The 13,432-nt window shown below is 36.6% G+C and overlaps 1 protein-coding gene across 3 annotated transcripts in view; it reads left to right on the top strand.

Moving 5' to 3' along the window:
• LOC115422869 (translation initiation factor IF-2-like) overlaps positions 1 to 13,432 on the top strand; it is a 38,135-nt gene that overhangs the window by 22,282 nt on the left and 2,421 nt on the right. The window contains exons 2-4 of one of the 3 annotated variants that reach the window (XM_030139474.1): positions 4,834 to 5,250; positions 6,670 to 6,778; positions 12,651 to 12,699. In XM_030139474.1, coding sequence (XP_029995334.1) covers positions 4,834 to 5,250; positions 6,670 to 6,778; positions 12,651 to 12,699 — 575 coding nt within the window. Of the gene's footprint in view, positions 1 to 4,833; positions 5,260 to 6,669; positions 6,779 to 12,650; positions 12,700 to 13,432 lie in introns of all 3 variants that reach the window. The other 2 variants (XM_030139473.1, XM_030139475.1) reach the window with 2 other exon arrangements.

Below are 13,432 nucleotides of genomic sequence, written 5' to 3'. Positions count from 1 at the left end.
ACATCTCTTGTTGTACGTGATACATGTCGGTAACACATGTTGACCATTACCTCAATAGATTTGAGCTCAGTCTACAAGAATGTATTAAAAGAGGTGAAAATGACCACAGGTATGGTCATGTTTAAGCTCCAGAGGCAGAGAGTGACTCTGAACAGACTGTGGACTTTTCAATGTTTAGTCATTATATTTTCACCGTCTGAGAGTTCAACAGTTTTTCCACAAATTGCGACTTTCTTGACTTAAAGGTAGGGTAAGACATCCTGGAAAAATTTTCTGAGCAAGTTACATTTTGAAAATACACAATTCGAAACTCCAAACCCCTTTGTTCACACTTCCCCCCGGAGCCACGCCTCCAGAGTACCGGAACGCGCAATGCTTGTTCCTGAGGGTTCACGAGCACTGCGCAGCATCAATTTGCTAGCTCTGGCTCTAAAAATTCAACAGTTTTTCCACAAATTGTGACTTTCTTGACTTAAAGGTAGGGGAGGAGATCCTGGAAAAACGATTCAAGCAAGCTACATTTTGAAAATACACAATTCAAAAGTCCAAACCCCTTTCTTCAGACTTCCTTCCCGAAGCCACGCCTCCAAAGTACCCCAACACGCAATGCTTATTCCCGAGGGTTCACGGGTGCTGCGCAGCGTCATTTCACCAGCTCTGGCTCTAAAAGATAAACAGTTTTTCCACAAATTGCGACTTTCTTGACTTAAAGGTAGGGTAAGAGATCCTGGAAAAATTTTCTGAGCAAGTTACATTTTGAAAATACACAATTTGAAACTCCAAACCCCTTTGTTCACACTTCCCCCCGGAGCCACGCCTCCAGAGTACCAGAACGCGCAATGCTTGTTCCTGAGGGTTCACGAGCACTGCGCAGCATCAATTTGCTAGCTCTGGCTCTGAAAGTTCAACAGTTTTTCCACAAATTGTGACTTTATTGACTTAAAGGTAGGATAGGAGATCCTGGAAAACCTTTCTGAGCAAGCTATGTTTTGAAAATACACAATTCAAAAGTCCAAACACCTTTCTTCAGACTTTCCCCCCTAAGCCACGCCTCCAAAGTACCGGAACACGTAATGCTTGTTCCAGAGAGTTCACGATTACTGCTCGGTGTCGATTCACTAGCTCTGGCTCTGGTTTTGTTTCCTGTGCAAGTGCTCCAAGCCTCTGAGAATGTGCGATTTGTGCGCGAAGAGGGGGGGGGGGACAAATGGCAGCTGAGTTTGACTGACATATCACCGTTCAATCATTTCAATGGGCCGATTAAAATGATTGGATGGTGTTTTTTCAGTCCTGTCCATTCCACAAGTGACTAAAAATGTTGTATTTTTGTGTTAGAGCATTTAATTAATTGGTTGCAGTCGAGGTGTGAAGGAGATTTTAAGCAATATAGTAAAAACTCTCCAGGAAAACATATCCTTCCCTACCTTTAAATTATCTGTTAAACTGTCAAACATCATATGTGTAAATGATGGAAATGATAGAAACAGAATCAAAACATGATTTATTTCTTGCCGTTGACTGTAATTCAGTTTTTTCCCCCACAACCGGAAAGGGTCCAAACTTACTTTTCTATTGAACCTTTAACTAAACCTGAAAACATAATCCTATTAACTGAAAAGCAGAATGAATCCCACATGGTGCAAATGATGAAAACATCTTTACACAATAAAAGTTATAGATGCTTTGAAACAACAGCGCTGGCATTTCTTGCAGCGCTTTATCAGATGTCCCTGAGTAGATGCAGCCTCTTCCTGAGATTGTGTTACAAGCACATAGGAATTCTCCCAGTTGTGGTTTTTCTCTCACGATCAGACGTTGTCACTGACCCCACCCTTCAGCGGGAGCACATGTTAAGTGTCTGAGGGTTAACAAGCCTCGTGAAGCCTCTCCTCTCACGCCGACGGCTGCAGCGGCGGCTCCCTCCACAGGAAATGAGGCAGAGGATGTGGCATGCCAGTGCGCAAACACTGCGCATTAAAGACAGGATGGAGGGGTGGGGTCGGGAGGGCCAAGGAGTGGAGGGGAGGATGGTATGAAGTCACATGGGTGCGGCGGTCCTGCTGTCACGTCAGCCGGCTGCTGGCGATGGGGTTACAAGAGAATGTGAGAAAGTGGAAAGGTCGAGTCGAGACGTCACGGTGTCACAGAGGAATCTAAACGTTTAGCATGTCCACTTAGACCTTTTAGCTCCCAACAGGGGACTCTCCTACGCCATGTGACATTTATTCCTAAACTTAATATGTCTCTTAACCCATAAAGACCCAAAACAGCTGCTGACGACCAAAACCATCTACTGATCTAAACTGTTTCATACCTGTTGATCCACTAATCCGATAAGTCCATGTCAAATGCGATGATTTGATTATTTATTATTGCGAGATGACACCAGAAGTCATTCCATAAACATGGCGACGAATATACATATCGTGTTGATTTACAGATATATTAATTATTATTATATATTACCCTTCTATCTCGTACTAAATTAAAAAATGATTCGGGTTCCTGGTGTGTCCACACATACTGCAACATATTTCTTTTAAAATTTTTTTTTTGTTTGTTTGTTTGTTTGTTTGTTTTTTTATTCAAGTGACTGTAGTTGCGGAAAAAGATCTTTCCATTGCAGTTTTGCGTGATATACCAATTGCGCCACGCCCAAAAAACCACCTCTTGCCAGTGCAAAAACTTTTAATCGAAAAACAAGAGTTTTGGCGAAATTGTCGTTTTTCCATTAGGTAAATTTTTATGCACAACTTATAGGAAAAGTGACTGTTTCCATAGTTTTAGGAAAGGATCAGTCACTGTTCAAATATCAGCCTTTTGTATTATTTTCTTTATATTTAGCATCAGTGGCTTTTTATGGCTCCCAAAATACAAAATTCATGCAATCCACAGGTGTTCGTCTGAAAATATTATGAAATTTGATGTGAAAACAAAGATACATGTAAATAATTGGTGTAAAATACAGTTTGTCGTCTTTTCATGGTCATCAGATATGACCCATTTGGATGTTCAGAGGCTCCGTAGCTACCGTTTTGTTTTTGTTTGTTTTTTTTAATGCAAGTGACTCTAGTTGCGGAAAAAGATCTTTCCATTGCAGTTTTGCGTGATATACCAATTGCGCTATGCCCAAAAAACCACCTCTTGCCAGTGCTAAAACTTTTAATCGAAAAACAAGAGTTTTGGCGAAATTGTCGTTTTTCCATTAGGTAAATTTTTATGCACAAGTTATATTTGCGTAATTTGAGGGTCAATGCAAAAGTGACTGTTTCCATAGTTTTAGGAAATGATTAGTCACTGGTTCAACTATCAGCCTTGTATTATTTTCTTTATGATATTTAGCATCAGTGGCTTTTTATGGCTCCCAAAATACAAAATCCATGCAATCCACAGGTGTTCGTCTAAAAATATTATGAAATTTGATGTGAAAACAAAGATACATGTAAATAATTGGTGTAAAATACAGTTTGTCGTCTTTTCATGGTCATCAGATATGACCCATTTGGATGTTCAGAGGCTCCGTAGCTACCATGGAAACACTGTCATCTTCTACAACATTGGTACACCAGTAAAACCTACAGAGTTTATCAATGATAGTGGATGGACACACTGGGTTTATGATCAGTTAATGAGAGATTTGACTGAAAAAGACACTTTTTCTTCAGTTTTCTAACCCTAGCACTAACACTAAATCGTACCAAGTGTATTTTTCTCATTTCTAGTCAAAATATCTCATCGCACTTAAAATAAGACATAATCACTTATCGAGGAACTTTCAGTGAAATATAAGAACTTATTTTTAGACAATAGAGCTTCAAGAACTTATTTCGAGAAATCTTACCAAGATCATTTTCACTTGTTCCATTCGCAGATTTTTTTTTGCTTAATTCAAGATTTTTTTTTGTTTAATTCAAGATTTTTTTTTGCTTAATTCAAGATTTTTTTTTTTTTTGCTTAATTCAAGGAAAAAAATACCAATGGAACAAATGAAAATGATCTTGGTAAGATTTCTTGAAATAATATTTTCAAGATCAGTTGTCTAAAAATAAGTTCTTATATCTAACTGAAAAGTTACTCTGTAGGTGATTATGTCTTATTTTAAGTGTAATGAGATATTTTGATTAGAAATACGAAAAATACACTCGGTCAGATTTAGATTTTTTCCAGGGAATGTTACACAAACATTTGGTAATGGGTATAATATTGTTAAAAATTTAGAGTTTAGAACTAAAATAAGAAAATTTTCTCATTCAATTTCTCATTTGTCCTGGTCATTGTTCTTTTCGGCAGTTCTTCGAGGTTCAGCTGGACTAGTTTTGCCTCAAAAATGCAACACTAGTCCAGTTGAACCTAGAAAAATGGAGTTACTTCAGATCATATTGGTCTGTTTGTGGAACCTGAACTAAAACTAAAAATAAGTTCTTATATCTCACTGAAAAGTTACTCTGTAGGTGATTATGTCTTATTTTAAGTGTAATGAGATATTTTGATTAGAAATGAGAAAAATACACTTGGTCAGATTTAGATTTTTGCAGTGTGTAAAACATCCAAACATCGCAGATTGTAAAATATTGAACCTTTTATTGTTTCTCATCAGTGATATTGTTTTATTTGTCGGTATATTTTGTCTTAACTTCACTTATATCATTTCCAGTCGTATTTGTGTCATTATTGGAAACCTTCAACACAACCTTTTCAGATTTTTGTAGCAGCACGTGTAACATGAACTTTACGACTAAAAACTATTCACAAGTCCAACGCTGCATCAACACATTTCTAAAAGTGCTTGTAAACGTATCTGACCCCGCTCTAAACCTCCCTGATTCTTTCCAGGCCCCACAGAACTCCCTGCAGAGCTTGACGTCACGGCCACTGAAGCTGCACCAGAGGAGGCCGTCGTCGAAGCCGCCGACGCCACCGACGCCCCGGAGGCTCCCGTCGAGCTCACCGTCATCACCGATCCCCCCGCCACCGACCCCCCCGCCGCCCCTGAAGAACTCGCCACAGAAGTCGCCGCAACCGAGGCACCAGCGGCTGCCGAAGAAACAGTGGAAACCGAGGCCCCAGTCGTGGAGACAGAAGGTCCTCCCGCCGTCACCGCAGGACCAGAAGTCCTGCTCACCGAAGCCCCCGCTGTAGAGACGGCAGCCCCTGAACCAGCAGAACCAGAGGCAGAACCAGAGGCAGAACCAGAACCAACACAGGCTGTAGCTGAGGCAGAGGCAGAAGAAGGAGTGGTGGTTGAAAATGGTGAAGAGGGTAAGAGAAGATAGGATGGATGGATGGAAGGAAGGTTGGATGATGGATGGACAGCCATATAGGATGGATGGATGGACAGACAGACAGCCATTTTGGATAGATAGATAGATAGATAGATAGATAGATAGATAGATAGATAGATAGATAGATAGATAGATAGATAGATAGATAGATAGATAGATAGATAGATAGATAGATAGATAGATAGATAGATAGATGCCACACGTGAGTGTTTGGATGTTAAATGTCTGTTCTTCTTCCTCTTCGTCCTCTTCCTTTTCTTCTTCTTCTTCTTCTTCTTCTTCTTCTTCTTCTTCTCCTTCTTCTTTTTCTTCTTCTTCTTCTTCTTCTCCTTCCTCTTCTTCTTCCTCTTCTTCTTCCCTTCTTCTTCTTCTTCCCTCTTCTTCTTCTTCTTCCTCTTCTTCCCTCTACTTCTTCCTCTTCTTCTTCCTCCTCTCCTTCTTCTTCTTTTCTTCTTCTTCTTCTTGTCTCCTTCTTCCTCCTTCTTCTGCTTCTTCTCCTTCTTCTCCTTCGTTCTCTTCTTCTTGTCGCTTCTTTCTCCTTCTTCGTCTTCCTTTTCCTTCTCCCTCTTCTTCTTCCGTCTTCTGTCCTCCTCGTTCTTCTTGTATCGTCTCCTCTCTCTCTTTCTTCTCCTTCTTCTTCGTCTCTTCCTTTTCCTATTCTTCTTCTTCTCTTCTTCTTCTTCTTCCTCCTTTTTTCCTTCTTCTTCATTCTCTTCTTCTTTCTTCTTCCCTCTCTCTTTTCCTCTTCTTCTTCTCCTTCCTTCTCTCTCTTCTCTTTCTTCTTTCTTTCTTCTTCTTTTCTCTTTCTTCTCCTCTCTTCTTCTCTTCTTCTCTTCTTCTCTTCCCTTCTTCTTTTCTTCCTCTTCTTCTTCTTCTTCTCTCTTCCTTCTCTTCTTCTCTTCTTCTCTTCTTCTCTTCCTCTCTTCTTCTCTTCTCTTCTTCTTCTTCTTCTTCTTCTTCTTCTTCTTCTCTTCTTTCTCTTCTTCTTCTTCTCTCTTTTCTTCTCTTCTTTTCTTCTTCTCTTCTCTTCTTCTTCTTCTTCTTCTTCTTCTTCTCTTCTTCTTCTTCTCTCTTTCCTTCTTCTTCTCTCTTCTTCTTCTTCTCTTCTTCTCTCTTCTTCTTCCCTCTTCTCTTCTTCTTCTCTTCTTCTTCTTCTTCTTCTTTTCCTTCTTCTTCTTTCCTTCTCTTCTCTTCTTCTTCCCTTCTCTTTCTTCTTTCTCTTCTTCTTCTTCTCTTCTTCCTTCTTCCCCTTCTCTCCTCTCGTTTCTTCCTTCTTCTTTCTTCTTCTTTCCTTCTCTTGTCTCTTCTTCTTCTTCTCCTTCTCCTTCCTCTTCTTCTTCTTCTTCCCTTCTCCCTTCCTTCTTAATATTCTTCTTCCTCCTCTCAGAGGGGCTCAGCTCAGGCCAGGTGGTGGGCATTGTAATCGGCGCTCTGCTGGCAGTGATCATCGTCATCGCTGTAGTGATAGCTGTGGTGAGGAGGATGGGAAAATACTCGTAAGTACTTTACGTCTACTCCGGCATCATTCACACATTTACACCCAGCAGCGGAAAGGATGTATCGATCATGTGTTGGTAATTAACAGCAGTGGGAGAAGTATTCAGATCCTTTACTCCACTGTGCAGGAAAATGGCTCCTGTCACTGTTTTACTCCTGAGGTATGAGGTTTGGGATTCATATTACAGCTGCATTTGGAGCATTTGGAGGCATTTAAAGTGGTTAAATCTCCATCATTGCATCGTATTCTATAAGATCATTATGTGTTTGCAGCATCGCTGTTTTGAGAGGAACGCATATCTGTAAAAAGTCAGCTTTAACGAACTTCAGCTTATGTTTTCCAGCAAATGGAGGGTTGTTTTTTAGCTTAAGACACAGGTGTCAAACATGCGGCCCGAGGACGAAATCTGGCCCGCCAAAGGGTCCAGTCTGGCCCTTTGGATGAATTTGTGAAATGTAAAAATTACACTGAAGATATTAACATTCAAGGATGTTCAATCTAAAGTGGGTCCGACCAGTAAAATACTATCATAATAACCTATAAATAATGAAAAAAAGCCATTGTTTTCTTTTTGTTTTAGTGTCAAAAAAGTAAAATTACACAAAAATGTTTACATTTACAGACTGGCTTTTCACAAAAAATATGAACAAGAATGTAGTATTTTAACAATATTCTGCCTATTATAAAATGTTTTGTGTATTTGTAAATCCACTGTGATCTGTAAGTTGGGATGCATATGTATAAATGATAAACTAAGGTGTAATATTGTTAACATTACACTCATTTTTCTTAATAATTTTCAGGTTGTTCATATTTGTTCCTGTTATGTTCAAGTACGGTTCGTAGATGTAAACATTTTAATTACGGAATTTTACTTTTTTCACTCAAAAACATAGAGAAAACTTTGGAGTTGATATTATTTCGAAGTTCTTATTCTATTATTTACATTATTTTACTGGTACGGCCCACTTTATATCATATTAGGCTGTATGTGGCCCCTGAATTAAAATGAGTTTGACCCCCCTGGCTTAAGATAAGGACAGATTTCTCAACTCGTAAAGAAACACGTCCATCACAAACATGGTTTATCCCATTTTAGACTATTTTTGCAAATTCACCTCTTTTTTTTTTTTTTATCAAGGTCTTTTTTATTTTCAATTTTCAAATGTATAACAAGAAACATACATGAACATGAAAGTGTCGCATCCAGTTCCTATCCAACTGACCCCCCACCCCACCCACCTCGAGTACTGGACCTTCATTAAGTTTATATACAGCCAGTCCTAATATACTTACATACAAAAATATATAAACCCCCTTCAAATATATGTACGGACACATACATACATGTATATATTAGGGATGTAACGATTACCGGTATAACGATAAACCGCGGTAAAATTGCAGACGGTTAGTATTACTGTTTAAATTCTAATTATCATGATAACCGTGTTTGATTACCGCACTTTTAGGTGAAAAAACCCTTTAATTTATTACAATTTTAATTGTGTATACCTAAAATTTGGGACCAATATTCACTTTTAAAGTCTTTGAAAAGGTTCGTTAAGTATCTGTGTGTTATTTATGCAATAAATTATATACATTTTTCAAATTGGATTTTTTTTTTTTTTTTTTGTATTTTCTGGCCTTTTATGTTTTCATAGTAGGTTAAAGTGAAAAAAAAAAATAGGCAGATGATATAGATGAAGTTGTGCTGAAAAAAACAGATCCCAAACATGGGTATAATAAACATTTGTTTATATAGTATATAAAGGCAAAATCAAAAGGACTGAAAAACCGACAAAATAGGCTCAGACCACTAAGGGTTAATATTTGAATGTTTCTGCAACAGAAGGTACATTGTGCCAATTATTGTATTTGTTTTTTGTTTATTTTTCAAAATACAATTTGGTTAAATTATTTTAGTGTGTGTATTAGTACTTTTTGAACATTTTGAGCACAATAATAATACAATTCAATAATATCGTGATAATAATGACAACTGTGATAATTCTGGTCACAATAACCGTAACATGAAATTTTCATAAAGTTACATCCCCAGTATATATATATATATACATATATATATATATATATATATATATATATATATATATATATATATATATATATATATATATATATGTCCACATATTCACACTTGCATATTTTGTAAGTTCACATACACGTAAGTTTTGCGCTGTTTTTGTGCTACTCAACACTGTGAATATAAATACAGTTGCAGAAAAAAATATTAGACCATCAAAAGTCATCAAAAACAATGGTTATGCAATCCAGTACTAACTCCTGTGTGCATCATGTGACTAAAACAGACAGAAAAGAAAACGTGGATTTTAGTGATTTTAGTTGGAAGTTTAGCTGGAAAATGAAAGTCATGGAGAAAATTATTAGACCACACCCTTGTTTTCTTCAATTTCTTGTTCATTTTAATGCCTGGTACAACTAAAGGTACATTTGTTTGGACAAATATGATGATAACAAAAATAGCTCATAGTAGTTTAATTTCAGAGCTGATATCTATCCATTTTCCATGTTTTTTTTGATAATAACCAAAATCACTTCAGTTCCTACATCAATATCTATGGCATTGTACTGACAAAAACAGTGCTTTTAGGCATTCTGTGTTTTCTTTTCTGTCTGTTTTAGTCACATGATACACACAAGAGTTAGTAGTGGATTGCATAACCATTGTTTTTTATGTCTTCTGATGGTCTAAGAATTTTTTCAGTAACAGGATTTATACAAAAAGGACAGAAAAGTGAAACACCGTGGAAGTGTGAGGCCTGTGATGTGATCCTCGGTGTTGTTGTGGACAGGAACTGTTTTAGAGAGAAATAAATAAAATTAAAAAACAAAATTAAAATGACTAAATTTCAGAGCTGATATCTATCCATTTTCCATGGTTTTCTTGATAATAACCAAAATCACTACAATATCTATGGCATTGTACTGACAAAAACAGTGCTTTTAGGCATTCCATGCTTTCTTTTCTGTCTGTTTTAGTCACATGATACACACAGGAGTTAGTACTGGATTGCATAACCATCGTTTTTGATGACTTTTGATGGTCTAATAATTTTTTTTCCACGACTGTATTAGGGTCTGCAAATACACAAATAAATGAACCAAAGACTAATAAAAGTGGGTTTAGCAAAATATGATGCCTTTAAGGCAGGGGTGTCAAACTCATTTTAGTTCAGGGGCCACATTCAGTTAAATTAGATCTGCAGTGGGCCAAACCAGTCAAATAATAACATAATAATATAGAAATAATGTCAACTCCAAACTTTTTTCTACATTTAAGAGCAAAAAAAGTTAATTTACATTATGAAAACATTTACATCAAACTATCCTTTAAAACAATGTGACTAACATGAACAAACTGAAAAAATAAGAGTAATTTTAACAATATTCTGCCTCAGTTTATCATTTACACATGTACATTGTAATGTAAAAAATACACAAAACATTTCATAACAGGCAGAATCTTGTTAAAATTGCACTAACTTCTCTTAAGACATTTCAGGTTGTTCATATTTGTTCAGATTATTCAATTTTTTTTGCAAAATTATACTTTGTTTTAGTGAAAATACATGAAAATATTTACATTTACAAAACGAAAAATTTGGAGTTGTCATTATTTATATGTTATTATGATCATATTTTACTGGTCCTGCCCACTTGAGATTGAATTGGTCTGAATGTGGAACCTGAACTTAAAGGATTGTTAATGTCTTAGTGTAATTTTTGCATTTCACAAATTCATCCCAAGGACCAGACTGGACCCTTTGGTGGGCCGGATTTGGCCCCTGGGCCGCATGTTTGACACCTGTGCTTTAAGGGGTTAAACTCAACAGGAAGAAGGTAGAAAACTGCAATCTGAAAAGTAATGAAAGCTGTCAGACAAATGTTTTGGAGTAAAAAATGCAATATTTGCCTCAGATGCAGTGCAGTCGAAGTAGAAAGTTGCATAAAATGTAAATAATCAAATAAAGCACAAGTATTTGCATGCGTTCCACGTCTGCAAACACACCCAGAGCATGAGCTGATGAGGCTGCAGACGATGAGATGAGAAGAGATAAGATAAGATTAGATAACATAAGATAAGACAAGGCAAGACAAGATAAGACAAAACAAGAAGAGACAAGATAAGACAAAATAAGACAAGATAAGATAAGACAAGACAAGATAAGACAAAATAAGATAAGACAACATAAGATAAGACAAGATAAGATAAAATATGATAAGATAAAATAAGACAAGATAAGATAAAATAAGATAAGATAAAAGAAAATAAGACAAGACAAGATAAGACAAAACAAGAAGAGACAAGACAAGACAAGATAAGATAAGACAAGAAAAGACAAGACAAGATAAGATAAAATAAGATAAGACAAAATAAGGAAAGACAAGATAAGATAAAATAAGACAAGATAAGATAAGACAAGGCAAGACAAGATAAGACAAAACAAGAAGAGACAAGAAAAGATAAGATAAAATAAGATAAGACAAAATAAGGAAAGACAAGATAAGACAAGATAAGATAAAGTAAGACAAGATAAGATAAGACAAGGCAAGACAAGATAAGACAAAACAAGAAGAGACAAGACAAGATAAAATAAGGCAAGATAAGACAAGATAAGATAAAATAAGATAAGACAAAATAAGGTAAGACAAGATAAGATAAAATAAGATAAGATAAAATAAGACAAGAGAAGATAAGATAAAATAAGACAAGATAAGACAAGAAAGGATAAAATAAGATAAGACAAAATAAGATAAGACAAGATAAGATAAGATAAAATAAGATAAAATAAGACAAGACAAGATAAGATAAGATAAAATAAGACAAGATAAAATAAGACAAGATAAGATAAAATAAGACAAGATAAAATAAGATAAGATAAGATAAGATAAAATAAGACAAGATAAAATAAGACAAGATAAGACAAGATAAGATAAAATAAGACAAGATAAGACAAAACAAGAAGAGACAAGACAAGATAAGATAAAATAAGACAAGATAAGATAAGACAAAAAAAGATCAGATAAGATAAAGTAAGATAAAATAAGACAAGATAAGATAAAATAAGACAAGATAAGATAAAATAAGACAAGATAAGATGAGATAAAATAAGACAAGATAAGATAAGATAAAATAAGATAAGACAAGATAAGCACCTGGAGGGTTCAAATTCAAACTGTATGAACTATTAGGGTCCAAATACACAAATAAATGAACCAAAGCCTAATAAAAGTGGGTTTAACAAAAATATGACCCCTGTAAAGGGTTAAACTCGACAGGAAGAAGATAGAAAACTGCAATCTGAAAAGTAATGAAAGCTGTCCCACAAATGTTTTGGAACAAAAAGTACAATATTTGCCTCAGATGCAGTGCAGAAGAAGTAGAAAGTTGCACAAAATGTAAATAATCAAATAAAGCACAAGTATTTCCATGCGTTCCACGTCTGCAAACACACCCAGAGCATGAGCTGATGAGGCTGCAGACGCTTGCAACAACATTTTATACTGAGTCATCGCTTCTCGGGTGTAATATGCAGCGAAAGTGACTGGTGCATGATAAAACAGAAGCAGCGAAGTGTGTGTGTTTATGTGTTTGTGTGATAAGATGACCTCTCATGCCCAACACAATCTGCGAAGTATTCACGCCATAATTGGTCCCTGGTGTCGAACATATTTGAGCGCCGACCTTCCCTCGTGACAGTAATGGAGGTCCCGTCCAACTGACAGCGTTCCCGCCGGCCACGCCTTCCCCTCTGAGGATACTGTCACATCTGTGGATGAGCTGCATGTTTCACTAATGGAGGATGTTTTTTTTGTCGTCACAGGGCTGCCAAGAACAAAAAACCTGCGAAAAAAGACAGCGTTATGGTTTCTGTAAATTTCACACTTTGATTCTTCTCCTAGTTAATCGACTTTAACCTCGATCTACTGACACTGTTTTCCAGCTGTGGCTCTTTTTTGCTGACACGCTCCCATGGGTTAAAGCAGAAACCGGGTCTTTATGTTGACAAATCGCTCTATTTTTCGCCTGGAAAATGAGCTTGTTTATTGACTCAGTGTCTAAGCGGGCGATGGTCATCACGTAAACCGGTTTTATCTCGATCCTCGCTATGAACCAGGGGAGCTGTGGTTCAGAAAAAAAGGCACAAGAGCTGATTATCCATGTTTTAAAAAGCCTAATTCACCCTTATGGTATCTTTGAGATCTAATCTGATGTTAAGTACACCCCAAATAACATGAATTTACTATGAATTAGGTGGAAAAAAAAAAGTTCCCTCCCTTAATTTGTTCCTAATAACCTGTCATATTATTGTATTTATGCAACTTCTTGACCCCAAACGTTCAAAATCACCTTTTTTTTCTCTGCTGTTTTGCTTTTTCTACCCTTATTTCCCCAGCCAGCATGTCCATGTTGGCCTCAGAAGGGTTACATTTGGGCTGGATATAAGGATCCTGAGAGGGTTTGTCCACAGTTTCCATGGTGACCCCACATGTGATTGCTCATATCAGAAAATCGAAAAAAACGAAACTGAGGTAGAGCTCTCAGGTTCAGTGCAAGGATTTACAGACAGACAACAAATATCAGTAAAACAACAGCAAATATCAG

The sequence above is a fragment of the Sphaeramia orbicularis genome, chromosome 7 (genome assembly GCF_902148855.1).
Source record: "Sphaeramia orbicularis chromosome 7, fSphaOr1.1, whole genome shotgun sequence".
NCBI lineage: Eukaryota > Metazoa > Chordata > Actinopteri > Kurtiformes > Apogonidae > Sphaeramia > Sphaeramia orbicularis.
Note: the sequence above shows the minus strand (reverse complement) of the source record. Positions and strands in the feature narration are given on the sequence as shown.